The sequence below is a fragment of the Trachemys scripta genome, chromosome 7 (genome assembly GCF_013100865.1).
Source record: "Trachemys scripta elegans isolate TJP31775 chromosome 7, CAS_Tse_1.0, whole genome shotgun sequence".
In the NCBI taxonomy this organism is placed as follows: Eukaryota; Metazoa; Chordata; order Testudines; family Emydidae; genus Trachemys; species Trachemys scripta.
Genome location: NC_048304.1, coordinates 82076605 through 82103185, shown reverse-complemented (window position 1 = coordinate 82103185; position 26581 = coordinate 82076605). Strand labels below are relative to the sequence as shown.

General features: G+C 36.9%; 1 protein-coding gene across 5 annotated transcripts in view; it reads left to right on the top strand.

Moving 5' to 3' along the window:
* HERC4 (HECT and RLD domain containing E3 ubiquitin protein ligase 4) overlaps positions 1-26581 on the top strand; it is an 86646-nt gene that overhangs the window by 8272 nt on the left and 51793 nt on the right. For 4 of the 5 annotated variants that reach the window (XR_004646425.1, XM_034775478.1, XM_034775476.1 and 1 more), the window contains exons 4-14: positions 4124-4283; positions 7567-7643; positions 9793-10014; positions 12352-12443; positions 14803-14933; positions 16017-16177; positions 16594-16670; positions 22535-22659; positions 25064-25123; positions 25264-25375; positions 25999-26188. Coding sequence is in view for 4 of the 5 variants with exons in the window: in XM_034775478.1 (XP_034631369.1) it covers positions 4124-4283; positions 7567-7643; positions 9793-10014; positions 12352-12443; positions 14803-14933; positions 16017-16177; positions 16594-16670; positions 22535-22659; positions 25064-25123; positions 25264-25375; positions 25999-26188 (1407 nt within the window). In the remaining variant the exon portion in view is untranslated. Of the gene's footprint in view, positions 1-4123; positions 4284-7566; positions 7644-9792; positions 10015-12351; positions 12444-14097; positions 14211-14802; positions 14934-16016; positions 16178-16593; positions 16671-22534; positions 22660-25063; positions 25124-25263; positions 25376-25998; positions 26189-26581 lie in introns of those variants that run through there. The other variant, XM_034775480.1, reaches the window with a different exon arrangement.

Genomic DNA, 26581 nt, shown 5'->3' with positions numbered 1-26581 from the left:
AGTAATGCACTTTGGAAAACATAATCCCAACTATACATATAAAATGATGGGCTCTAAATTAGCTGTTACCACTCAAGAAAGAGATCTTGGAGTCATTGTGGATAGTTCTCTTGAAAACATCCACTCAATGTGCAGTGGCAGTCAAAAACGCTACCAGAATGTTGGGAATCATTAAGAAAAGTGATAGAAAATATCATTTTGCCTTATATAAATCCATGGTATGCCCACATCTTGAATACTACATGCAGATCTGGTCACCCCATCTCAAAAAAGATGTATTGGAAAAGGTTCAGAAAAGGGGCAACAAAAATTATTAGGGGGTATGGAACGGCTTCCATATGAAGAGCAATTAATAAGACTGGGACTTTTCAGTTTGGAAAAAAGATAACTAAAGGGGGATATGATAGAGGTCTATTAAAATCATGATTACTGTGAAGAAAGCATAACACAAGAACTAGGGGTCATCAAATGAAATGATTAGGCAGCAGGTTTAAAACAAACAAAAGGAAGTATTCCTTCACACAACACAGTCAACCCATGGAACTCTTTGCCAGAGGATGTTGTGAAGGCCGAGACTATAATAGGGTTCAAAAAAGAACTAGATAAGTTCATGGAGGATAGGTCCATCAAGGCTATTAGCCAGAGGTGCAAAACCATGCTCTGAAGTGTCCCTAGCCTCTGTTTGCCAGAAGTTGAGAATGGGTGACAGTGGATGGATCACTGGATGATTACCTGTTCTGTTCATTCCCTCTGAAACACTGGGCATTGGCCACCGTTGAAAGACAGGATAGTGGGCTAAATCAATCATTGGTCTGACCCAGTATGGCCATTCTGTTTTTTCCAATCCATAGATCACTGACAGTAGTTTGTAAATGAGAGGTTGTAGAACTAGATTACTGTATATGATGTACATTCTATCATGAAGTATGTACATATAGATTCTTTTAAAATATACTGTGTGCACTTTAACTATGACTTGTGTGCACAGTAATTATTCACTGAACTTTCTGTATCTCTGTCATTTTAATTTGAAAATAAACCAAACTTAAAAGACAATGTACTGGTGCAAAAATTCTGTTTTTAAGCGATATAGTGGATTGCTTTATGCACCCAAATGTATCTGTCTTAGGGGCTGCTGCATGACATTTTCCTCCTATGAAGAAAAGTGAATTTGTGAGGCTCTGTTTAACGAGCACCTGTTGGAGTTGAGAGAGTGTTTGAAAGCAAGCTGTTTCTAATTTTTTAAATAACTTAAATGCAACAAATTACTAAGAGTATGAAGAGTATATCAAATTGTTCATGTTTGGAAATATTAAAAAAAATTGGTCTGAAGCCTTAAAGCCAAGTTATAATCTCCTCTTGTCGTTAGTATTTATAATAGAAATACTTACAGGTCCTGAACTCTAGCATTTATTGCTATCTCAGTGGTTCCCAGCTGTATGTTCCGTAAAGGAAAAGCCAAGTAGTGTGGGTAGCAGGGTCTCCTGCTTAAGTGGTTCATGGTAAGACAGAGCTGTGTAGTAGTAGTTGCATGATCTCCAAAAGGGATTCATTCTTCAAGGGCTTTAAATAGATAAAACTGAAAAATATCAACTATCTTTTTATACCATAATCTTTACTTATGTGGGGAGAGGTGCTGCTGTGAGCTTCGGGAAGATGACAGGACTCTTTCTCAGAAATAATTACACCCAAATAACGAGTTCGTTTTGCCTCTAGTGGTAGTGAAGCTGGGACACTAGACCAGCAGGAGACTGACAGCATAATTGCTGCAAATTGTTCTCTTTCATTTCTGCAACCTTTTAGCATTTAGTGCTGCAAGCTCCTGGATTTGTCTGGGGTTATCAGAATAAAAGCTTTCACTTTTAATGACTCTTTTTTTGTGATTACTACTGGGTTTTAATCATCTCACCAAACGGAACTTTTAAATTAGGAGCAAGCCTGAGCATGAAATTTACAAGCTATTTCTGAGTTGCAACATTTTTCTTCCTGAGCTCCTATTTTCTTTTTATCTTTTCCCCCTGTTTTTATTATTTATAAAATGACCAGATACATGAAATATTGGTCTGCCTCTTATTTGGCAGTACAGGGAATGCTTAGGGTAGAGCTCCACTTACCATTCAAGTTATTTTTATGTTCTGTAGAATGCCATGTGTGTGAGGCGAGGGCAAAAGAGAGTGGATTTCCTGTTTGTTTTCATTTACGGGCATATGTGTACTTCTGTGTGCTTGCCAACTGCTAACTTATCTATAAGCATTCTGTCACTGCTGCAGTCACTCAGTTGCCAAACTCACGTTCAGAAATTATGATTGGCTTAAAAATGATTTTTAATTTTTTTTATTAGCCTTGTGGTTTCTGAATCTTTACACTCAAGTCATGTTTTCAGACTTTTCCCAATACCCATGAGGCATAGAAAGTATGTTGTAAAAAATGAAAGTTGAGATTCAAAGGATTCCAGGATCTGGGGCTTTAAGAAAAACACAACATGTTAGAAAACTACACTTCAGATGTTCAATTATTTTGTGTTCTTCAATTTTGGGATGCCTAATTTGACATCTTGCACCTGATTTTTCAAAGGTGCTGAGGATTCACAGCTTTTGTTTAAGTCAGCACTTTAGAAAATTGAGCATAAACTGTCTAAAAATGAGCACATGATTCATGGACACTTATGAACATTTTGGTGTTAATGACAGGACTCTAATATTCCCCCATAACCTTGTTGAAGTTGAAATAAAAATTTCTGGAGGTTTCTGAACACAAGAAGTTAGAGAGGAGGAAAATACCGGGCAGTTGTTTTTAATTCCATAAATGCTACCAAAAGCAGTTTCTACTACCTTGGATTCCTGTTCTGTCTATTATGGTTTTCTTTACGTCTTCTCCTTTAAAGGGATGTTGAGAGATTTAAAAACGTCTATCTTAAAACATCTGCTTTACCTGTACTACTACTACTATCATAAATTATTAAAACATGAACAACTTTTTAAAAAAAATATCATTTAGTCTTAACTGTTTATGCTGTTTTACTTTTTTTGCACTTCATTTTGCTTGGAAAATTAAAGGACAGCTCAATTTAACTTTATGGTTCTCATGCAGTAGTACAGTGCTGGAGCTTTTGGGTTATTAATGCTTGAATCCAATCAACTATTATAATTGAAATTTAAAATAATTTAACGTATAGTAAATGACCTTTGAAAACATAGCTTTGATTCTAATAGGTTCTCTGTCCCTTCCATCATGTCCCAGAGTTTGGCCCTGAAACCATTCAACAGTCTCCCATCAGCTGTTGCATTAGCTTATGTCCCAGTGCATTCTTTCTCAGTCTATAACTAGTTCGCAGTTTTTATGAAAACCACATCTTCAATTTTATTTTTTTTTTTTAAATAATTTTGCTTAACTGCCCAGTTTCTCAAGTTTGCTATTGAGTGCATGGGGATGTAGCTTATTTGACCAGCACAAGTGCACACTTTGAATACAGCCAAACATATTTGAAGATATGCACACACAGAGTAGTGACAAACAAGAGGTTAACAATGGAGTCTTATGTCTTTAATTCACTACACGTTTTTCAGAGGTCTGTGTGTATCTGTGCATCAAATTTAGCTTTTAGGCCCTGATCCTTCTGTGCATGCATGCAGAAGACCACCTGTGTGGAGTCCATTGCAGGATGGTGGCCTTAGTCTGTAATCTGCCTTTCTATTAAAGGACTTCTTAATGATGATGATAATCCGTGCATAATAGAATGTTTTCCTCTTTTATATAATGGCTATACATTTAATCATTCAGTAATAATCACCTTACTGTTAACTGAGTCTGTGCATTCATTTTCATAGATTTTAAGGTTAGAAGAGAACTGTTACTATTATCGTGCATTCCAGTTGATAGAGTGCCCTTGTATTGTAACGATACTTTAATCCTGGTCACTGTTTATATGGGATAATAATACGGTGAGATTTAACTTGCCCTTGTTGGATTGTTATGTCATTAATAAAGGTATTTTGGCATGCTTTTAGACTAATTTTCCGTGATATTTCATTTTAATATCTTAGTATACAATGGCAGGAATGGAAATTTTTTGTTTAACTGTAGTATATTAGAACATAATTTCTTTCCTCTCTTACTTTTACAGAGCATGTTGGTGCCCTGGATGCCCAGAATATTGTGTCTGTTTCATGTGGAGAAGCCCACACACTAGCATTAAATGACAAGGGCCAAGTGTATGCTTGGGGTCTTGCTACTGATGGACAGCTTGGCTTGCCTGGAACAGAGGAATGTATCAGAATACCCAGGTAAATAAAATAGTGATCAAAGTAAAATTTGTATATATTTTTTTAAAGAAAACTTGTTACATTGAAAGACATGTAAGTGAAACTATTCAAACCGTTCCATAATTAAAGTATTTGTCAAGTAATTCTGTAAAGTATAGAAGGTTACTTTACAGCTGTGGAACCTGATGATAACAATTTTTATTACCTCCTCCCCAGTCACTCAGTGGGTTCTTGCTAATAGGCACACTTGGTAGATGAATACGTTGGAAGAGAAGGGTGGATGTTTTAAAAACACAAATTAAGATAAGTAGATGCTACTGGCTTTTATTTTTAAAACAATTGAAGTGAACTAACCTTTTAGGAACTTAGAGGGGTTTTTTTAAATAATCATGTGGGTAAAGGAAAATGGATATGTTTGTAATCTGATCTTTATTCTAATTTTACACCTGAAGTACTTAGCTGAGATGGAATAATATACCTTCTGGTTATGTAATCAAAGTGTAAGTGTGTGTGTTTTGTTTTTTGTTTCCCCCTGAAGGGGGATATGCTTGGTTTGCATCTCCACCAAACAGTCCCTATTAACTTTAAGCAATATTTTTGGCATACCTTAACCTTATGTCCCGATCCAGCACATGCTTCAACTTTACTACCATGAGTAGTTTTATTTAAATCCAATGGAAGGTTGAAATCACGGTGGTAAAGCTAAACACGTGTATGTATTTGCTGGATTGGGTTCTTAATCATCACTGTTAAGCTGTCTAGCGTGGCTCAAGAGTTTGAGTACCATCTTCAGGACAGACTGTTAAGAAGCAGGGCACAAACCCCAAACTGGTTGTAAATTCTGTACTTAGATTTCACCAACCAAGTATCGAGAATAAACTCCTCAGGCACTTTAACAGCCTAACATGGAGTGACAGTCAGTCTTCTGCTCTATCTTGCCACCTATGCAAGCTTGCCTTAGTGATAGATGGTCCCTTATACCAAAAATCACCACAATATTAAGGTTATGCCGAATCCCACATTAATTCCACTTTAGATCTTACAATAAAGACAACATTGGTAGCCAGTCCTATACTAAACTAACTGAAGATTTATTAACTAAGAAAAACAAATTTAGTTATTTACATGGTTAAAGCAGATAAACATACATATACTAATGAGTTAGCCTTAGGTTTCAAAAGGTGACAGAAGTTGCTGTATATGCAATCTCTATATGTCCTTTAGGGCCAAACCAGCCTATGCAGCTGGGGATCTCTGATGTATGCTTAGAAATCTTGCCAAAGTCTCAGAGTCCAAGCAGCAGAGAGCTACAGTTTCTTGTGGGGTATTCTTACTCCTTTCGCCCCAGAGTTCAAGCTGATGGGATGAGTTCACACACATGTCTCCTCTTCATGGGTGAGGGGAGGAATGCAATTAACCACGTAATTGTTCTTTGATGTTTCACAATAGCTCATTTGGTTTCAGTGGGCCACCTTGGTGGGTAGGACCTAACACCTTCTATAGGAAGCCAGCATTTTTACATTAAGTAAGGCTCCTTTTTGTAAAAAGAAGAACAGGAGTACTTGTGGCACCTTAGAGACTAACAAATTTATTAGAGCATAAGCTTTCGTGGACTACAGCCCACTTCTTCGGATGCATATAGAATGGAACATATAATGAGGAGATATATATACACACATACAGAGAGCATAAACAGGTGGGAGTTGTCTTACCAACTCTGAGAGGCCAATTAATTAAGAGAAAAAAACTTTTGAAGTGATAATCAAGCTAGCCCAGTACAGACAGTTTGATAATAAGTGTGAGAGTACTTACAAGGGGAGATAGATTCAATGTTTGTAATGGCTCAGCCATTCCCAGTCCTTATTCAAACCGGAGTTTGAGTTGTGTCTAGTTTGCATATCAATTCTAGCTCAGCAGTCTCTCTTTGGAGTCTGTTTTTGAAGTTTTTCTGTTGTAATATAGCCACCCGCAGGTCTGTCACTGAATGACCAGACAGGTTAAAGTGTTCTCCCACTGGTTTTTGAGTATTTTGATTCCTGATGTCAGATTTGTGTCTATTAATTCTTTTGCGTAGCGACTGTCCGGTTTGGCCAATGTACATGGCAGAGGGGCTGATGACTTGTTTACACTTACAGCACTCCAGGGGCCAATATAGCGCTTAGTGAAGATGCTATGTATGCTGATGGGAGAGCTTTTCCTTTGGAGTAGATACTCCACCTCTGGTAGTAGCTATGTCAACAGGAGAAGTCCTCTTGTCAACATAGCTCTGTCTGCACTAGGGATTAGGTTGGTATAACTGTGTTGCTCAGGAGTATGGATTTTCCACACCCCTGAGCAACATAGCTATAGTGACATAAGTTTGTAGTGTAGACCAGGGCTCATATAATTACAGAGGATTACAATGCAAATACTTACTATAAACTTATAACATGAGATGTGGATGTTATAACTGAGATTACTACATGCAGTGTCCTACAAGTATTTAATCAAGTCTGAACACATTCTTATCAGCATAACATATATGGTAACAATACTAACACACAGGTGAGCCAGACTGGTTTCCAACTATGTGTTGGTCAATATTCAGTTGAGGCCTGGAGGCCTTTGCATGGGCTGGCACCTGGTCTGCCAGCGTCAGTCACAGCATTAGTTTAAAGCAAAATGCTATGACTGATTTCATGCATCTTTATATACACTTACAGGTTTTTGAGTAAGATTGTCAGGTCAGACAGCTCACGTAAGCTTGTTATATTCCTAGGGTGAAATTCTGGCCCCACTGAGTGCAGTTTCAAAACTCTCATTGACTGCAATGGAGTGAGGATTCAAATGTATGTGGCATAAGGAAAAAACAATCTGATCCTTGTAAACCGATTGGAATTATTTGTCCAAAAAGTTGTATTAACATGATGAAGAATAACATATTTTAAAGCTTTTGGTAGATCTAGGAGGCCAATCTCCTTTTGCATCTCCCTTTCAGTGTTAGATCTTCAGGTGGATGACAACCTTGTGCCCCTGAAACAAGATAACACCAAACAAAAGTCCTAATTCTGCAGAGGAATCTCTGATTTATTAATAAAACTCAGTAACAAACTTCTGTGGGTTACAGCTAGCCAGAGTTTTGGATTAATATTTTGTAATTTACAAATTAAATTAAAAGATGTTTTATAATATTTCAAGTAGGTTTAGCTCTACTTTTGTGAAAAGGTTTAACTTGCATTTCTGTATTATTGCTCCTTCAGATGTTGTACTGTTTCGTAGTGCCAAGATCTGGTGGTCTAATTCCTTCTCCTTTTTAATCCCATAGAAATATCAAAAGCTTATCAGATATCCAAATAATGCAAGTTGCCTGTGGCTACTGTCACTCACTTGCACTCTCAAAAGGTAAGTAAAGTTGTTCTGCAGTATTTATGTGAATTTCTATTGGGTAATTCAAAAGGGTTTTTTATAGAATTTTTTTAAGAAGGAACCACATTTTAAAATCGATCTCCAAGGTGCCTTTGACACTGTGCCAAGTCCCACCTCCTATTGCCTTAGCTATGTTAGCTTTTTATTTAATTAAAAAAAAAAAAAAAAAAAGAACGTTCTGAATTTTTTTTACTTGATATTTATTATAAAAACATAGCTCTGTCCTGATAGCCCTAGAATTATTTTTCTCTGCTACTCTCTAACTGACATAGAGTTAAAAGAAAATAATGAAATGTCTGACAAGTCTCCAAAATATGTAATTGTTTTACTGATGTTCTTTGAGAGTATTATGGAAATCAAAATGTGAAAATCCAATTTGTCACTTGATCTTGATGAATAAGAGCATTTTACAATGTTAAGTATGGCCCTAATCCTGCAGACATTTATGGATCTGCATAATGTCATGTGTATGAGTAGTCCCATTTATTTCAATAGGTCATTCATGTTTTCATTATTTTTTTTCAGTTGTCTTGAACTGAGTCTTGCCAGCTTTGTCAGTGATGATTGTAAAGTGCCTGGTCATTGGCTGATTGGTTCATACTAGGGCTGTTAAGTGATTAAAAAAATTAATCGTTCGATTAATCGCACTGTTAAACAACAATAGAATACCATTTATTTTAAATATTTTGGATGTTTACTACATTTTTAAATATATTAATTTCAGTTACAACACAGAATACAAAGTGTACTGTGCTTACTTTATATTTATTTTTTATTACAAATATTTCACTGTGTAAAAAAATATTTTTCAATTAATCTCACAAATACTGTAGTGCAATCCCTTTATCATGAAAGTTGAACTTACAAATGGAGAATTATGTAAAAAACAAACCTGCATCACTTGCCTCCATCATTGTTCTTCACATCCTACGTTGTCAGCTTATATGAACCAAACCTTTATAACAGTTGTTAAATTGTTTTTGTTTGGTATATATTGAGTTTAATAATTTGGGACAAGTACATTTGATTTTTGATATATGCTATTTGAGAGTCAATTTCTGACAGGCATAGCAAAAAAAAAAAAAAAAGTGGTATACCTACAAAGAGCTATTGTTCTTACAGAATATTTAATTTTAAAAAAGAGCTCAACACAACTGCCGTATTATCTTTGTCTACATTAGGGAAACTTTTTTAAAAATGACCATTACTAGTGCTGACTCAGTTCCACCAGTGTTAGCAACATTGGGAGTCATAGTGTAGATGGGCCTCTAGTATTTTTAATGGTGTCGTCCAAGCCTGCTCAGAGCAGGTCTAATCAATGCCTGTGCTTAAAAAGCCAATGGCCCATCCATTCTAGGGCTTTGCAGTGTTGCTGACGTGGATGGAGTTGAAAAAATGTTAGCAATAGTGAGTAATTTAAAACTTCCTTACTGTAGTGGACAAGGCTGCTATTTTACATTTGTGTATAGATAAGTATTTCTAACTTGAGCCAATAAAAGTGTGAAGTAGTGATGTTATCTCTGAGTAATTGGATAAAATTTGAAACTTAACATTTACTGAAAAGGCTTCAAAACTTCACATGATAATTCTTTTCTTAAACTATCCAATAGATGCCAGCTATTGTGGATAGTAGAGTAAGTTACAGAATGGTGGTTCATGCTGTAAATTATCATTTCAGTAGCAAAATTATTAAATTTATTTGAGACTAATTACATCAATATTTGTATTAATTTCAGTAGCATTTTTAATAAGTGATGGAAGCACGTACTGTTCCATTTCCATCTTACTTGCTAAGGCTAATAATTAGCTGGTGCTGCTGATGTGAAAAAGTTATGTGCAACCTTGAAGTTTTTGAATTGATTTAAATATTAATTTCAAATTAGTCTGACATCTCGGTTTGACTTCAATCTCAAATTACAATCAGTTTTGAGTTTGAAAGACCAAATCAATAAAAATCTCTGAACTACTGAAATTATTTGAATTCCCTGTACAAAATAGTCTAGCTGTTTAATTTCTGAAAGGTCATGAGTTTGTCCTTTTTGTTAAAGGTATTGAACACAGTTATAAATTATGTTTAAAGTATGTTGATCCTGCTTCATCTTAGATCTTTTTTTCTCTTTAACAGGAAGTGAAGTTTATTCCTGGGGACAGAATAAATATGGCCAACTGGGTATAGGTTATGAATTTAAAAAGCAGACTTCACCTCAAATGATTAAATCTTTACTGGGAATCCCTTTTGCACAAATTGCAGCGGGAGGAGCACATAGTTTTGTACTAACTCTTTCCGGAGCCATTTTTGGATGGGGACGCAACAAATTTGGTCAACTTGGTCTTAATGATGAAAGTGGTGAGTAGTTGTTACTTCAAAATATTTCACACTGGAAGTCTTTATTGTGGCTCTGCCTTGTACTCGGTGTCTTGGAATAATCTTCAAATTGGAATTCTTGTCCGCATCATTGACTAGCAGAGTTATATAAACATCCTGGTCTTGTTAATTCAGTGTCTGGTTTTACATTCACCATTGCCTGGGCACCCTGGATTGAGTTTGTAACTCAAAACCCAGGACAGCTTCCCTCTTTACAGACTAAGGATGTATTGTAAATTAGCAAGTAAGGCCCTGACTGCAACATTTGCATATGTGCTGAGCTTTTATCAAGTGGGACTAAAGTGTATAACCTCTGTTTCTTTTGCCCACCCCAGAATGAGATCAGGTGTAACTGGGTCCCTGGAAATGGGACAGGATCATCCAGACAGTCCTGTCAGATACTACTTATGAGAGCTGAAGTCATAGTTACATACAAAAGAGAAAATAGAAAAGATATTGTCTCATTGCTTCATAGTAAAAGCTCTCACTGACAAAATTGTCCTGTAATTCTGCTGAGTCCCTTTCCCTTTCTATTTATGAATGAAAAAGCGTTTGAGCTCTTTGAGCTCTCATTCTTTTTCTTTTTAACCTTTCCTTTGCCCTTTTAAATTAACTTAACAAGAATGATTCTGTTGAGTTACTTAGAACTTGAACAATCTACCTTTTGGTAAATGATCACATTTTCTTAGACTGCTTTTAACCTATAGTCTAATAGATAATCGTATACAGACAAATTTAACATATCTTTTTCATTTATATATTTGCCTTGTCTTCTGTTTTCCAACGACCCCTTTTGGGGACTGTAGTGATAATAAAATATTTCCTTTGTTTGGTCTGTTTATTTAGTAACAATTCAAAAACAAACCATGTGATGAGGAAAAATTAATGTTCCTTTCCTCTTAATGGGATTTGTCAAACCGTTTTTGACTAGTAGGTTTCAGAGTAGCAGCCGTGTTAGTCTGTATCTGCAAAAAGAACAGGAGTACTTGTGGCACCTTAGAGACTAACAAATTTATTATTATTATTATTATTATGCTCTAATAAATTTGTTAGTCTCTAAGGTGCCACAAGTACTCCTGTTCTTTTAGACTAGTAGGTTCTCTTCCCCCCCGCCCCCCACCCCAAGTTTCAGGGCTTGTAGTTATGAATGTATTGTGTGTGTGTGTATATATATATATAGAGAGAGAGAGAGAGACACAATTTAGTGCTAATTATAGTCTGTAAATTAATCTACAGATGCAGAATTTATTTAATCTCAGATGAAATTAGAACAAAATGTCTAATTGTGCTGGGAACTGGTTAATGAGACAGTTAGCTATGGAAATGAGGATGTGTGTCGGTTCCATGTTAGGTGGAGAATGGGAAAAATGTATAATACTCTAAAATTTCTCAATAAAAATACAATCCAACTGAAACTTATTTCTGAAGTAATAGTTTTAAATATGGTTGTCCTTTTTACAATGAGAAGATTAGAAAGACTGAAACTGGTTTTTAGTGGTCACGTTTTCAGAGTTAATCAGTCTAGTGGAAAACGAAAACACATTGTTTTCAAATTTCATAGTCTTTGTAGATGCTCTTTAGAGTCCACATTACCCCATTTTTATCAGGCACTGATAAAGTATACATTTTTAATGTACAGAAAATTATTTTTAAATAAAGTTATACAATTGTCATTGTACATTTAAACATTTCTTTAGTATTGTTAGTTTACAAATTTTCACTTGTGCAACTAGATGACAATACTGTTTTAGTCTGTTATATCTGCAGGGAAATTAACTTCTGCTTCTAAAACGAACACTAACTCTGACATGGTCTATTGCTATAACAGTATCTCATGTGCTGTGTAAAAACATTTTTTTTAAACTCCTGGAGTGTGCAAATTCAATGTAATTTTATCTCTGTACACTTTACTTTTTAAAAAAACAAATTAACATTTTTCATCATCTAAAACATATGCATGGGATAATCTCTCCTCTTCTGCATTGTCCACCTTAGGTCTAATGTACTGCATTGTATTCCATGATTTGTGGGATAAAGTTCATGAGCCAGTGTCTTTAATTTTAAGGAGTGTAAACCTTTGTTTATCAAAATTCAGGATGAATATTTTTTATATAGTATTTTTATATGGTACCTCTCACTTAATGTCTCTGTATTTTGGGTTCTTATAATTTTTGAATCCTATAGATTAATAAATTTGGGCCAAAAGATCACTAATTTTGAAAGTTAAATCTGGAGACAGAGCTTTTTGATGCAACTTCTTTTTCAAAACACGTTTTATGTACTGACATAATGTGACCAACTTTTTATTAAAACCTTCAGACAGGTATGTTCCTAATCTGCTGAAGTCCCTAAGATCTCAGAAAATTATTCACATCTGTTGTGGAGAAGATCATACAGCTGCTCTTACAAAGGTACAGTACTTAAAGTATCGTCTGATTTGTTAATTTAGGCACTTCATGTAGCAGTGAACAATGCTCTTTTAAAGTCTCTAAATGCAATATTTCTGTTGCAATGTATTTCTATTTCTTAAAAGTTAGATGGATAAAATATGGCCTGTGAAATCATGATAATAGTAAGAGAAAGGTTAAACATTTTAAATAAAGACCCACATTCTTCATAAGCTACATAAACCATATTTATAGAGTACAGGCACTACAGTGGCACAGCTTTAGTGCTGCAGCTACGCTGCTGTAGCACTATCGTGTAGATGCTCCCTACAATGATGGAAGAGGTTTACATGCTCCTGAGTGCCGTAGCTATGTCAACCTAACTTGTAAACGTAGACCAGGCTTCAGCCTAAGATAGGGGTTCCCAAACTTGGTTTGCAGCTCCCACTGGCTGGGAACGGTGAACCGCGGCCACTGGGAGCTGCGAGCAGTTGTACCTGCGGACACTCAAGTAAACAAAGTGTCTCGCGGCCCGCCAGACGCTTACCCTGAACAAGCCGCGAACCAAGTTTGGGAACCCGTGGTCTAAGATGTGTCAGCTTTACTAAAGATGAATTTGCAAGATTTTTACATTATTAAAAACACTTTGTGACCACGACATTGCTTATGGCATTATTTAAACTCTGCGATAGTTGAGCTTTAGAGTGCACTGTTCTAAATACTAACATAAACTTCTGAGCTGGATGGTTTTACTTTTACTGCATTTGTCATAAAGTTTTCCCTGACAAGGTTAGTTCCAAATTAGATTGTACAGTTGATGGATTTTATTTTAATTTAGCAGCAGTATTACTTGTAAATAGTAAGTAATTAGCAATAGTGGAAATTGTCCGACGTTATCCACAGGGTAACTACTGTGCAAGCAGTTAGAGTATGAGCTTCCTTCAGGGTTTTACCAATAGGTTCAGCCCTCTCATGAAAGAAACATCCTTTATTTGATGGGTTCTTAGTTTTATGTCGTCATAGCTCAATCCTATACAGAGGTGAATACCGGAACCACAACTGACACTTAACTTCAGTTTATGTTTAAGTGCGTTATTTATTGTAGTCTCTTTTTTGTATTTTGTATAAATTAGTTTATGAAAAATGTTCAAATAATAGAAATCTCTCCATAATTATAGGAAAAGATGTCCAATAGAAGCAATTATTTATGAACAAATATTACCCTGCAGTGTATGTGAACCAAATATTTGCACCACTATAATCCTGAGATTGAAACTGATTTCACTAATACTAATTGTCCAAGTTGAGACATGCACAGTATAAACAAAATAGTGACCAGTAAACTGTATTTTAAACTTTTTTTCCTTTTACTAAGGCATTATTAGTAAAATAGTTAAATCAGATTTACAAGAAGTGTAAGTTGACACTGTCCCTTTAATGTGAATGGTTAAGATATGTTAATTTACTGTAAATACTAAAACTAACATGATTTTTCTGTAGTCCCTTCAAGCCCAGCAGTCCCTCTGCATAATTACAAAATTAGGGTCTTAATATATTTCTGTGTGTGGAGGAACTAGTTGTATGTGAGTATTTTAAAAGCCCTTCCAGAATTTAGAAGTACCTGGCACTGTTTATTCTAATTCAGTGAATGGGGCTGTTTTTCTCAGCGGATGCTGCCATTTTAATGACGATTTCCAGCAGAGATCCAGTCTGGTGCAGAGTAGAATTGAAAGAATCAGCTTTGCAATTTTGAAAGCATTTGAATATGGAAATTTTCACAGTTGTTGTAAGGTAAGTTGCGTAACTTTTAAAAACATTTTTGATTAACATTCTTCTGTTATGGTTTTTGGTTAATTTCCTGTTAAATTAATCAAAAACATTTTTTTAAAAATAATTGAACTTGCCTTACAACCATGTTGAAACTTTTTGATATCCTGTGCTTTCAAATGATGAAGCTAATGCTTTCAATCATACTCTGCATCATTTCTTTGACTAGGGCAGCTTCCTATTTGGAAATTATTATGAAATATATTTATGAATTAAGTTTTAGGGTTTTCCTGTTTTTTTTTTTTGAGTTTTTATGTGCAATTGTAGTTCATCTGTGGAAAAGAGGAAAAAACAAGGTTTAGTATCATGTTAATGGCAGAATTATTGTGTAATAATGTGGAAATTTCAAGAACATTATTTAACAATGGTGTAATATATGATAGATGTACTACATTTTCATAAATGGAATTAACTTGTAACCCTGTATAGATGAGTACCCTTATTTTTCTATTCCACTATCTTGTTAAAATTATATAAACCAAGAAAGGAGAACTGTACAATAGATGATTCTTATTGTTCAATGTATTCTAATTTTAATCCAAATATATTTGTTTAGGAAGGTGGCGTTTTTACATTTGGCGCTGGAGGCTATGGACAATTGGGTCATAACTCTACCAGCCATGAGATAAACCCAAGGAAAGTTTTTGAACTTATGGGAAGCATTGTCACACAGATCGCTTGTGGGAGGTAAGTTCCATTCTGTACTAGAGCTATGAATGGCAAAAATATTTTGTACATTGAACATCCAGTTGTATAGTGAAGTATCTGAACTCTGACCCTTACAGATAAGGGGTAAGGACAAAATTGTTAGACTTGAAGTACTTAAATGTGTTATCTTAAACAGTATTAAATAAAAAATGTACCACAAAGATGTATGACTCTCTAAACAGAACTGCAATAATCATTTATTTTTAACCTGTGTCCATCCTTGCCTTCCTAATTCTGGTCCTTGCATGTTAAGTGAAGGCAATAAACAGTATCTAACAAGCATTTAAAAAAAACAACAACAACCACCAAACTCCAGATCCTGAACAATGAAGATGTATACGTGCCTTTATTGAGTGTAACACAAGGGCTAGAAACATACCTTTTTTTTAAATAAAAGCACTAGGTGATGGCTTCAGGGCAGTGGGTGTTCAACATATATGTGTGTGTACTCGTAGTTCAAGCCAGGGAGGATATTTATCATTGTTCAGATTGTAGTAGCACCCAAAATGTAGATGCTTCCCAGACATAGCTGAAGACATTGTCCTTGTCCCAAAGATTTGGTAATCTAAAAGGACAAAGAATGGAAGAAAGATACACATAGGAGCAAAATGATCATGCTGGTGTTAGGGATGCTTTGTTTTTTAAATATAAACTGTCCTCAATTACCATTCTGTCTATCCATGGTGACCATGACTGGACCATTCCCTGTTAGCAGTCTACATTAATTCATGACTGTTTATCCCACGCTGTCCGCTCCTCTACCATGAATTTAAGGCTGAGAGGAAAAAGAATTGCAACCAGTCTGGCAGAAACTTTAAATTCTAAATGTCCAAGACCACCCTCCAGGTCAGGCTTTGGGTGGGAAGGGATGGCAGGCTCCAGATGGCTGCTCTGTCCTCTAATGTTCCAGGCAGGTCCTTTTATTTCACTACCTTGGAACACATGGTTTCTGGTAACATGCTGAAGGACGTTAAATATACTGTTAACAGTCCTATTTTGACCTGCACATAGCATGTTACAATGCTTGCATAATTTATTTTAAATTTTGTATCTCTGCCGTAGGCAGCACACCTCTGCATTTGTTCCTTCATCTGGAAGAATTTACTCCTTTGGTCTTGGAGGTAATGGACAATTAGGAACAGGATCAACCAGTAATAGGAAAAGTCCCTTCACAGTAAAAGGAAACTGGATTCCTTATAGTGGGCAGTGCCCACCAAGCACAGGTAAATGTGTGACACTACATATTAATTCTTTAAACTATTTCTGCATTGTTTGAGCTTTGGGAGGTAGCCAACTATGATTTCCCAGTGTATCAGAGAAGAACACTTCCATCTCCCTAAAACCTTTTCTGCACTAGGAAATATTTGCTAAAATCTTACAGATGATGCCCAAAGGAGCTAAATGAGTGGCATAACAAAAGTGCGTTTGCGAGTGTAGTCCAAGGTTTCTGTTGCTGCTACAATTTTAAGCACTGTGTTGTGTCGACCAGCTTTGAGCAGGGGTGATAACATCATGCTTTCTGCAGAGAGACCCTTCTTCATTGCTTGATTTATAGACAAGCAGTCATTGTATTCATTGCAATGTGATTTGCCATTTCAAACTAAGATTTGGAATTAACTAAATTTTATTTTCATTGCAGACAGTGAAGAATATTATTGTGTAAAGAGAATTTTCTCTGGTGGAGATCAGAGTTTTTCACACTACTTTAATCCACAGGTAATAAATTAAAATACTGTGAATTAGTTTCAAAGCCTATAACCAAGGCTCTGTCCTATGTGGCATTTTAGACCTAAATTATGTGACAGGAACCTTAGAATTATGTACCTCTGCCTCCCATATCTTCTTCCCTTCATAGCACTCAGCCTTGGTCCAGAACAGCACAATCAGTATAATAATATGTTGTTGTTTAATGTAAGTTTGAGTTTATTTTATGCTCATCTCCCCTGACCCCCGCCACAATTTCTTTTTCCTCTTTTTGACCTTCTGTTGGTTTTAGTATTGAAAATGCATAACTGCATAGTACAAGGTGTAGGGGGGAATCCTGAGGCTTTCATGGCTGGGTTAGTTCACAGTTGGGATTTTGGATGCTCAGGAAAGTGGAAAGCCTGTTGGTTGTTGGTTTTTGGCACCTACAATGCATTTGAAGCTTTCAGTAATGGGATGCATGTCCTCTTTCCCTTTCAGACAGGCTCAGACATGAGTGGGGTTTGAACTTCTTGTTTTCTGCCACTTCTCAGCAACTTTTACCAGCAGCTAGCTTCCCTATTGTTCCTTGCCCCAATATCTGGTATTTCGTCCAGCAGTGACGGATAAGCATGTTTAGCTGATCGTTTCTGCTACAATGATTAGTAGCCAAATAGTTTATTGCTGACATTTTAAATCGTCATCATTAGATTTCATTACAGTCTTAGAGTAGCAGCCGTGTTAGTCTGTATCTGCAAAAAGAACAGGAGTACCTGTGGCACCTTAGAGACTGACAAATTTATTAGAGCATAAGCTTCGTGGGCTACAGCTCACTTCTTCTTCGGATGCATAGAGTGGAACACACAGACAGAAGATATTTATACGTACAGAGAACATGAAAAGATGGAAGTACGCATACCAACTGTAAGAGGCCAATCAATTGAGATGAGCTACCAGCAGCAGAAGGAAAAAAAACCTTTGAAGTGATAATTGAGATGACCCATAGAAGGTGTGAGGAGAACTTAATACTTGATGCAAATGACACTTGCTTTTATTAGATATACTCTGAGAACAGTCACAATTTGTATATATTGTAGTTTCATACAGCAGCATCAGCAGAGACTGGGAATGGTTGGGTCATTACACTAATTGAATCTTCCCCCCATGTTAAGTTCTCCTCACACCTTCTATGGGTCATCTCGACTATCATTACAAAGGTTTTTTTTCTTCTGTTGCTGATAGCTCATCTCAATTGATTGGCCTCTTACAGTTGGCATGCAAACTTCCACCTTTTCATGTTCTCTGTATGTATAAATATCTTCTGTCTGTGTGTTCCATTCTATGCATCCGAAGAAGTGAGCTGTAGCCCACGAAAGCTTATGCTCTAATAAATTTCAGGTTTCAGAGTAGCAGCCGTGTTAGTCTGTATCCGCAAAAAGAACAGGAGTACTTGTGGCACCTTAGAGACTAACAAATTTATTAGAGCATAAGCTTCAAAGTGGGCTGTAGTCCACGAAAGCTTATGCTCTAATAAATTTGTTAGTCTTTGAGGTGCCACAAGTACTCCTTGTTCTTATTACAGTCTTAGACACTGTGACATCAGCAGTTTGAGACTCCCTAACCCCCTCTTTTTGTCCTATGACTGCAGAGGTGTTAGTCCCTCACGGTATGTGCTAACTACTTGTGCTAAACAGTCTGTTCCACCTAGGGTTTTGCCATGATGCTGGGAGTATCTTTTCCAGACCTGAAGAAGAGCTTGTCACCATCTTGTCTCTCTAATATCCTGGGACCAACATGGCTACAACTGCACTGCATAAAACATTACCTCAGTCATTTTGCTTGTTTGTTGCCTCCCTTCACGATCAGTTTTTCTTCTGCTTAAACTGTGAGCTCTTTGGGCCTCATAGCTTCCTTCTTAAATGATTGTAAAGTGGCTAGCACAGTTCTCTGGGTATTATAGAAATAACACCCTGACTCAGATGAATGTGGGCCATTCATATGTTCCCTGGATTTACTGTTACAGGTTATCTGTCAACTCAGGCAGACAAAACTGCGTTGACTTACTTTCACTTAAGATTCTGAAGTTTTTCTTCACAACCATAAAGGCTAAAAATGTAATTATTCTTAAATGAAAGCTTAGATTACAAGCATAGTTATATAGCAATTTTTAAAAAAGACAATTTTATATTCATGTGCAGATCTACATTGCCTAAATATACACAGGGTCTTGCCTGAAACCTTAATTTTTTGTAATTTAATTCGTTCAAAACAATAGTTGCCCAGCAATCCAATTTAAAATGCCAAACTCCAGACCTTAACCATAACATTGAACAAACCTTGCATATTACTTTTTTTTATGATTAAAATTTTGAATATTGTAGTATTTTTGGAATTCTAGATGAAGCAGCAGAAGAAGTTCGTTCCAACATAAATTTTAACAATTCTTCATGATTTTTCTTATTCTTATATGTAAAAATGCTCAGATGTAGTTGGTATTTATATAGTTGCAGTGCGGTGTGTGTTTGTGTGTGTGTTTGGTTGTTTTTTTTTTAATGTTACCAAAAAAACCAGTTCCTATAAACTGCCAAAATAAGTTGTCTTTTGTTGTTGTTGTTTTGTTGTTGTGTTTTTTTTTTTTAAGTACATTTTGACAAGTATTAGCTGAGGTTAACTGGCGATCACTGATGCATGGGGGACCATTATTTATTTTGCTCTATAATATCCATAAATCTTTAGGTGCTATAAGCAGGGCGCTACTTTAGTACTCTTAATAGTTTAACATTTTGTTGTTACGTTGTTTGAAAAATGTTTGAAAAGCATAAGAATTCCCTGCGTAAGCATATAAGGCACTGTTCCTGGTTTTTAGCAGAAAGCAACTTTACAGAAAATAAAACACTCTACTTGTCTCACTCTGTCCTCTTTCCTGTGTGCAGGCATGCAGATACTGTGCATGATTAACTCTGTGGTATGGAGGGAAGCAAAAACGTGTTTGTTAGTATATTATTTGTAAGGCATCCAAAAGTGTGTTAGGACCCTCTCGGATATAGAATAAAGGTAGTTCCCTGTCCTTAAGAGCTTACAATCTAAATAGACAAAACGGGCACAGGATAGGATAAAGGAATGACAACGTACCATATTTCAACTAAATCGTGTTGCTTTTTGTGTGTCATTAGTTCCACAATTTTTTCTTAATTTTCCTTTTTTAATTTAAATTTCTCCTCTGCCCTTTTTGTGCTCCCTCTTGCTGCTTCCAGCCTTCTTCCTTTTAAAACTGTTTCCTTCTTGCCCACCACCTATCTGTCCCTTTTCCCCATCATAGACCTTGCAGAGAATGAGAAGGTTTCGGTATGAGCAATTATAACAGGAGCTGAGGCAATTCCCTTAGGAGTTGGAAGTATTGAGAGTGTTTAAAAGTTTTATAGGTATGAGGTTTGATGGCAGCAGGAGTAGTAGGGATGCCATGTTTCTAATTGCTGGTAACTGGACTGTCAAGGCCCCTTCCCCTCAACTCCCCTACTGCTTGCTGGATGGTCTCTTTCTCTCCCCTCACCCCCCGCCGGGCTCCCTCTCCTCCAGGGCTGGGGTGGGAGCTGCTGCAGCCTGATAAGGCCTGCAGGTAGGAGGCAGCCCTGCTGAGCAGGGGCTGGCACAGGTTAATGATCCAGCACCTCTCCCTACACCACAGTTACTAGACTTTTGGTGTTCGCTCAGTACATTTGACTGGACACTGCCACATCCCCTTTTTGACCATACTTTCTGGCTGAAAATTGGGCACCTGCCACCAGGAAAACAGAAGCCAAAAACTGGATTGCAGGGTAAAACGCCAATGGGTGGCAACCCCAAAGAGTAAGGGCCCCTGTTTATCAGACAAAAATGGGGTTGGTCAGAGGGGAAGTCAAACTCCTCTCCCACTACAGCCTCCTTGCACATAGTGTTTGAGGGAAGTTTTGGGGAGGAGATTAGTCAGAATAGCTACTGAATGTGGTGACTAACATTGTCTGCATCTTCAATTCCCATTGGACAGTGGGAGCAGCTGGAAATAGAAATTACCCCACTAAAGGAACCAATGGTAGCACAGCAATTTAGCAAGCCATTCTGCTAGTATCTGGTTTGAGATTGCATCTGGGAGACTCTTAGGGGAGTGGATATTTAGTATAGGTTAGGTGAAGTTCTTTGAGTTTTGCCCTGGGATTTCCTTTATAGTGAATTTTCAGCTTCAAGAAGCGAAGAGCTTTTAAAATATAAATCCCCTCCTTTGCCCTGCCTCCCTTTTCTTTTTGGTGCTTATCTTGTGTGTAAAGAAGCCAATGAAGTGCTTCCAGATTTTCTGCAGAGTTCCTTTCACCGCAGTGGGGAAGCATGTAATGAAAAATGAAAGAATCCCACTAAGGAGTTTCAGTTGAGCATGTATTAATCTGTTAAGAAGAGCACTCGCTTGTGAGCGTTTGAGTTACTGCTCAGTAATGGAAAGCTATTTGAACTGTTTCTTAAATTTACCCATGATCAGATTTGCTCATGATACCAAATGGGTGCTAATCACAGTAAGCCAAAAAATAAATTGTAAAGTGACCTGTGGTGATTGAAATGGTGAGGACTGCAGACAATAAAAGGGATTTAGTAGTAATAAATGTAAAATCCAGCAATAAGTGGGAGAGGAAGGGGGACAGCAAATGAGGTAGAGATAGAACTTGACAAATAAACTCACTTTAATACAAAAATATTTATTTTCATCTTGCCTCCTTCTTCCTGTCCAAATATTACTTTTTTTCATGTTACCAAGCACTATAGTTCCTAGTCTTAGTGTTTAACATCATCTAGTCTGATCTCCTGTATATCGCAGGCTACCACCTCCCCCCAGCATCCGCAAATTAACCCAACAACTGAAATTAGACCAAAGTATTACAACCCAGAGGAGACTAGACTATTATGTGCCACAGGCAGAGACTAGAAGGGACTGAGGTGCACCAATACGTGAGGCCCTTGCAATGGCAGGTCAGTGTTTTAAGTGAGATATTGCCCAGCAAGTGACCTGCACCCACATGCTTCAGAGGACAGTGAAAAAACCCCAAGTTTCCTGCCAGTCTGATCTGGGGGACACTTCCTGACCTCACATATAGTGATCAGTTAGATCTTGAATGTGTGAGCAAGAACTAGCAACCCAAGCGCCAGAGATAGAATGCTCAGTGTTACCTCAGAGCCCTGGCTCTCCCTATCCAATATCCCCTCTCCATCCGTGGCCATCCCTGATGCAGAGGGAGGAGATTTCCCCCCCCCCCGCCCCTTTGTGTGTGTGTATTTGCACACAGGTGTAAGTAAATCAGCATTGGGATGGATGGGATGTGTAATCAGCGTTCAGAGGGGAGGTGCCCATAAGAGCATCTCTTCCTAAAGAAATGACCCTCATTATTAAAACACTTAAGAAATATTTATTTCACAGCAAGTAATATTATCTAGTCTTGCATAGTTATTCATTTGAAATTAATCAGTTTTATATTAAGCAAATTGAAAAAACTCATTGGTTTTCACTTGCATTTAACTTGTATATTTCTCTGAAAACCTGCTGTTATTCTTTATGCTATTCCAGTAACATCTTCTGTAGGGTTTGAAGGGATATTACAATGTAACTTAGATGCTAGTTGCAATCAATATTCAAAAATTTATTTCCCAGCTAGAGCTAAAAGGCCTAACACGAAATATACTTTATTCAAATGAAAGTTGCATAATCTGGTTTCTGTCTTCTAATATGGTATTTCACTACTGTAATAGTCTCATGGAACATGAATGTATAAATAAAGAGTTTTGTCAATTACATTTTAGGGGTTTGCTTCCCTCAGTAAGACTGATAAATGAGAAAATTGTTCTGCTTTCTGTGGCTGACATCCCTCTTCTAAATTTAGAACATGATGCCACCAGATGACTTCAGATGTCCTGATTCTTCAAAGCAGATCTGGACTGTGAACGAAGTATTTATTCAGAAATTGCTGACTTGTCCATCTGGAAGGCTTCCTGTGGAGATAGCTGAGTAAGAACAAATTAAATTGTTGAGAAAAAATCTTTAAAAACTAAACTAAATTATAATACATACACACAGTTATGAAAGTTGTTCACAAAGAATGTTTTAATTATTGTCTTTGCTGTACACATCAGAGCTTTATTCTTGACTATGCTGCTTTTAATGCAATTTAAAGCCTTATAGTAGTTCTACTTCCTTCCTGTTGAAGCAACTAAATAAAAAGTAATTACAAACATTTAAGATACAAAATGTGGACTCAAGGTAGAGATTATGAGATATTAGTGGGGTAAGGTGTCCGTAGGGACTCGGGTAGGAGAAAAGGAGCCTCTATGGGTTGTCTAGATTGGGAAAAGTGGTTGAGGTTAGGTAACCTTGACCTTTTCCCTTGTTTACATCAGGGTCCTCAAACTTCATTGCACCGCGACCCTTTCTGACAACAAAAATTACTACATGACCCCAGGAGTGGGGACCAAAGCCTGAGCCCGCCCGAGCGCCACCGCCCTGGTGGGGGTGGGGGTGGGGCAAAGCCGGAGTCCCACTGCTCTAGGCAGGGGGGAAAAAAAGAAGTCCAAGGGCTTCAGCCCCAGGCAGGGGGCCTGCAACCTGAGCCCCACCATCCGAGGCTGAAGCCCTCAGGCTTCAGCTTCGGCCCCAGGTGGAGTGGCTCATACTTCAGCCCCAGGCCTCAACAAGTCTAAACCAGCCCTGATGACCCCATTAAAATGGGGTCACTACCCACTTTGGGGTCCTGACCCTCAGTTTGAGAACTGCTGGGTTTAGATCCATGTTAACTCCTTTTAACTCAGTACAGCTGGTCGAGATCTACTGGTTGAGTGATCACTTTTAATCACTTTTTATACAGACCTTTAAAGAACAGTAAAGTATAGGGAATTTGACATCAGGACAGATGACTTGAGTGGGAGTATTGACAGAACATTGGTCATCAAAGTAATGGCCTCAGGAACATAGGTGGAGAACAGGTCAGGCTTTAGAGGGAGAGTGAACTGAGAATCTCAAAGGGAAGGAATAGAAGGGTGAAGGCCATGTGCTACCAGCTACCTCCATACATAATGTGAAACTGTGTTTTTGTAAGTGTTTTGTGAATTTCAATTTTGCTGCCATTCATAACTAATAAATGAGTTGGGACAAAAGAAATTTATCTATAAATGCAGCCTGTAATACAAAGTACTCTTCTGTTGTCATAATCAGATTAGAGTGTCAAGCTGTGTTCGTTGTCTGGGTCTGCAATGTACTCTCGCACTTGATTCAGAAGTGAGAACGTCTCAAAACGTAGCAGCCCCTGACTTTTGAATGAGGATCCTACAGGGGCTGCTCCTGGTGGGACAAAGCAAGTGAGAAACCTGCCCCTTTGGCAGTTCTAAAGAGTCAGACCTCTCAGCTGGAATACAGGTTTTTTTTTGTTTTTTTTTTAAGATGAGCTTCCCTGGGTTTCAGGACATTTCCCTGTTCCTGGTAGGCCAGGTTGACCGTGGTTATTTCTGAGTGTAGATGGCCCTTCCTTACTGGACTGAAATTCCTGTAGTTGCAGTGTAAAATAAAGAGAGATCCAAGCAACTGAAATATTATTATTTCCTCAAGCTTATTAATGCAGAGTTCTGTAGATTTATTATTAGATATGTGCAGTATATTCTGTAGCTATTCGTTGCATGAATTTCTCAGTTTTAACTTTTTTTTTTTTTTTTTTTTTTTAGTGAATACTAGCTATTCATTGATGTTCAGTGACTTTTTTAGCTCTCTGAACAAATTCATACTTTGTAAATTAGCAAAAATGTTTATATTCACAAACTTCACATCTAACGGTATGCATCTAGGAATAGGTTGTGAATGAATTTTCTCTTCACGCATTCACTTTGCTAGTCTGAAAGGTTTTTATATAATATGTAATAAAATGATAGGCGACTTGTAAGAGGGGATCTTGTACCACTAATTAATGTGTGTTTTGGTTGTGGATAAAGCCAGGGCCCATTATCAGTTTTCATAGATCAGATGTCTAATAGCACTGGCAAAAAGATATTTATTAGCATTTAAAGTCCACGAAAGAAGCTACCTAAAAAGCACTATATAAAAGTGATTGCCTGAATCAGTTCAAGTGTCAGAATATTTTCCTGTAGAAAAGTACCAACTTTCTACAAGTTTATTTTTCTTTGAGAAACATTCAGAACTTGGGATCTGCTGTTTCAGTTCCTATACACAAAGCTGTCCAATGAAAATTGTTTTGTTTTGACTATCTCAAGTTAGCATTTTGTCTTATCCAATTTCATTCACTGATATTGCAGATAGGCATGATTAGATATTATGTGAAGTGTCATTAGGGTATAAATAACAATTTATAGTAAACACAAACTTCCATTTGATATGTAAATCTAATTTTTCTTATACATATGTTTTTTAGTGAAATAGATGGAACATTTTCTTCAGCTGGCTGCCTAAATGGGAGTTTTTTAGCTGTCAGGTGAGTGGGTAATCTTGTAAATTTCAGATTTCAAGATAGTTTATTGAAGCAGAAATAAAAATGTCTGGGGCAGGGAGGGTGAGGTGTGGAGAGGAAGTGAATGCAAAATTCTTACAGCCTTTTTTTTTTTTTCCCTTCAGCAATGATGATCACTATAGAACTAGTGCTCGATTCTCGGGGGTTGATATGAACGCTGCTAGACTACTATTTCACAAACTTATAAGTCCTGACCATCCTCGTATATCACAACAGGTTTGTCCTGAAAATCTTCCTTAGATGTAGTTATACGGATTCATAAATTCTGTAGTGTTACACCTTGGTCTGGTTCTTTAGTATAAAAATGTAATCTCTATAAACCAGTTCTAAGTTAATGAGGAGTTTTGTAAAAACATTTTGTAGTGGCAGCAATAAACAACACAGTACATTTTCTGTGATTTTTTAATTCCATACCTTTTCTATTTTAATGCTGTAATATGTACATAGATAATAGAACATTATTATGTGTATAATAATCTAGGTCTGTTTTTTCTAAATTAATATGGTTTGTGTTAAGCATTGTATATTTTCTGCACACTAACCTTCAGCTTTCCACAAAGCACACTTTGAAGTGTTTAGCTATGAAGCTTTTGCTATGGAATAGTTACTCTGTTTTTATCTAAGGTAAACATTGGTACATGAAGCGAATAGCTTCACTATTGTGCTTACGCACATGCATGCAGTAAAACTATTTTCAAATTATTGTTCTGCACTGCACACCTGCTCATGTCATATTAGCATCAAGCCCTTTCGTTAACTTTGTGTTTATATTTTCAGATGTTTGCTTATTCATTTTTTGTTTTAAAATAAACTGAGTTTACATCTATGCAATGTTGTAGGTTGCAGCTAGTTTGGAGAAGAACCTTATTCCTAAATTGACTACTTCCTTACCTGATGTTGAAGCCCTAAGGCTGTATCTCACTCTACCAGAATGCCCACTGATGAGTGATGTGAACAATTTTACAACATTAGCTATTCCTTTTGGAACAGCTGTTGTAAATCTAGAAAAAGCTCCACTGAAAGTACTTGGTAAGAATTTTTTTTTTAATCTTCTGTGTTGAAATTCTCTCTAGCTGAAAGTTGGTAGTATGTGGAAATTGCAGAAATGAATTCATAGGATCTGCAAAAATTTCTCTATATATAATTCTGTAGAATCCCTCAAAGAAAAAGTTAGGAATCTAGTTCTTTCTCTTCTCTATTACTCAATCACCAAGAGGTATGTTCCTAACTAGGTAGGAAAGTGTATATCTTCCTTAATATCTGCGTGAGCTACTTGCCAGTCCATAAAATGGATCAGTTATCACTGTCTTCAGTCTGATTCCTTTTGAGAGTGAGAATCTCTGTAGTTCATGGATTTCTTTTAAAGGATTTAGAGGGTTTTCGTGTTTCCTGTTAGACTGATTAATTAGTGTTTACATTTTC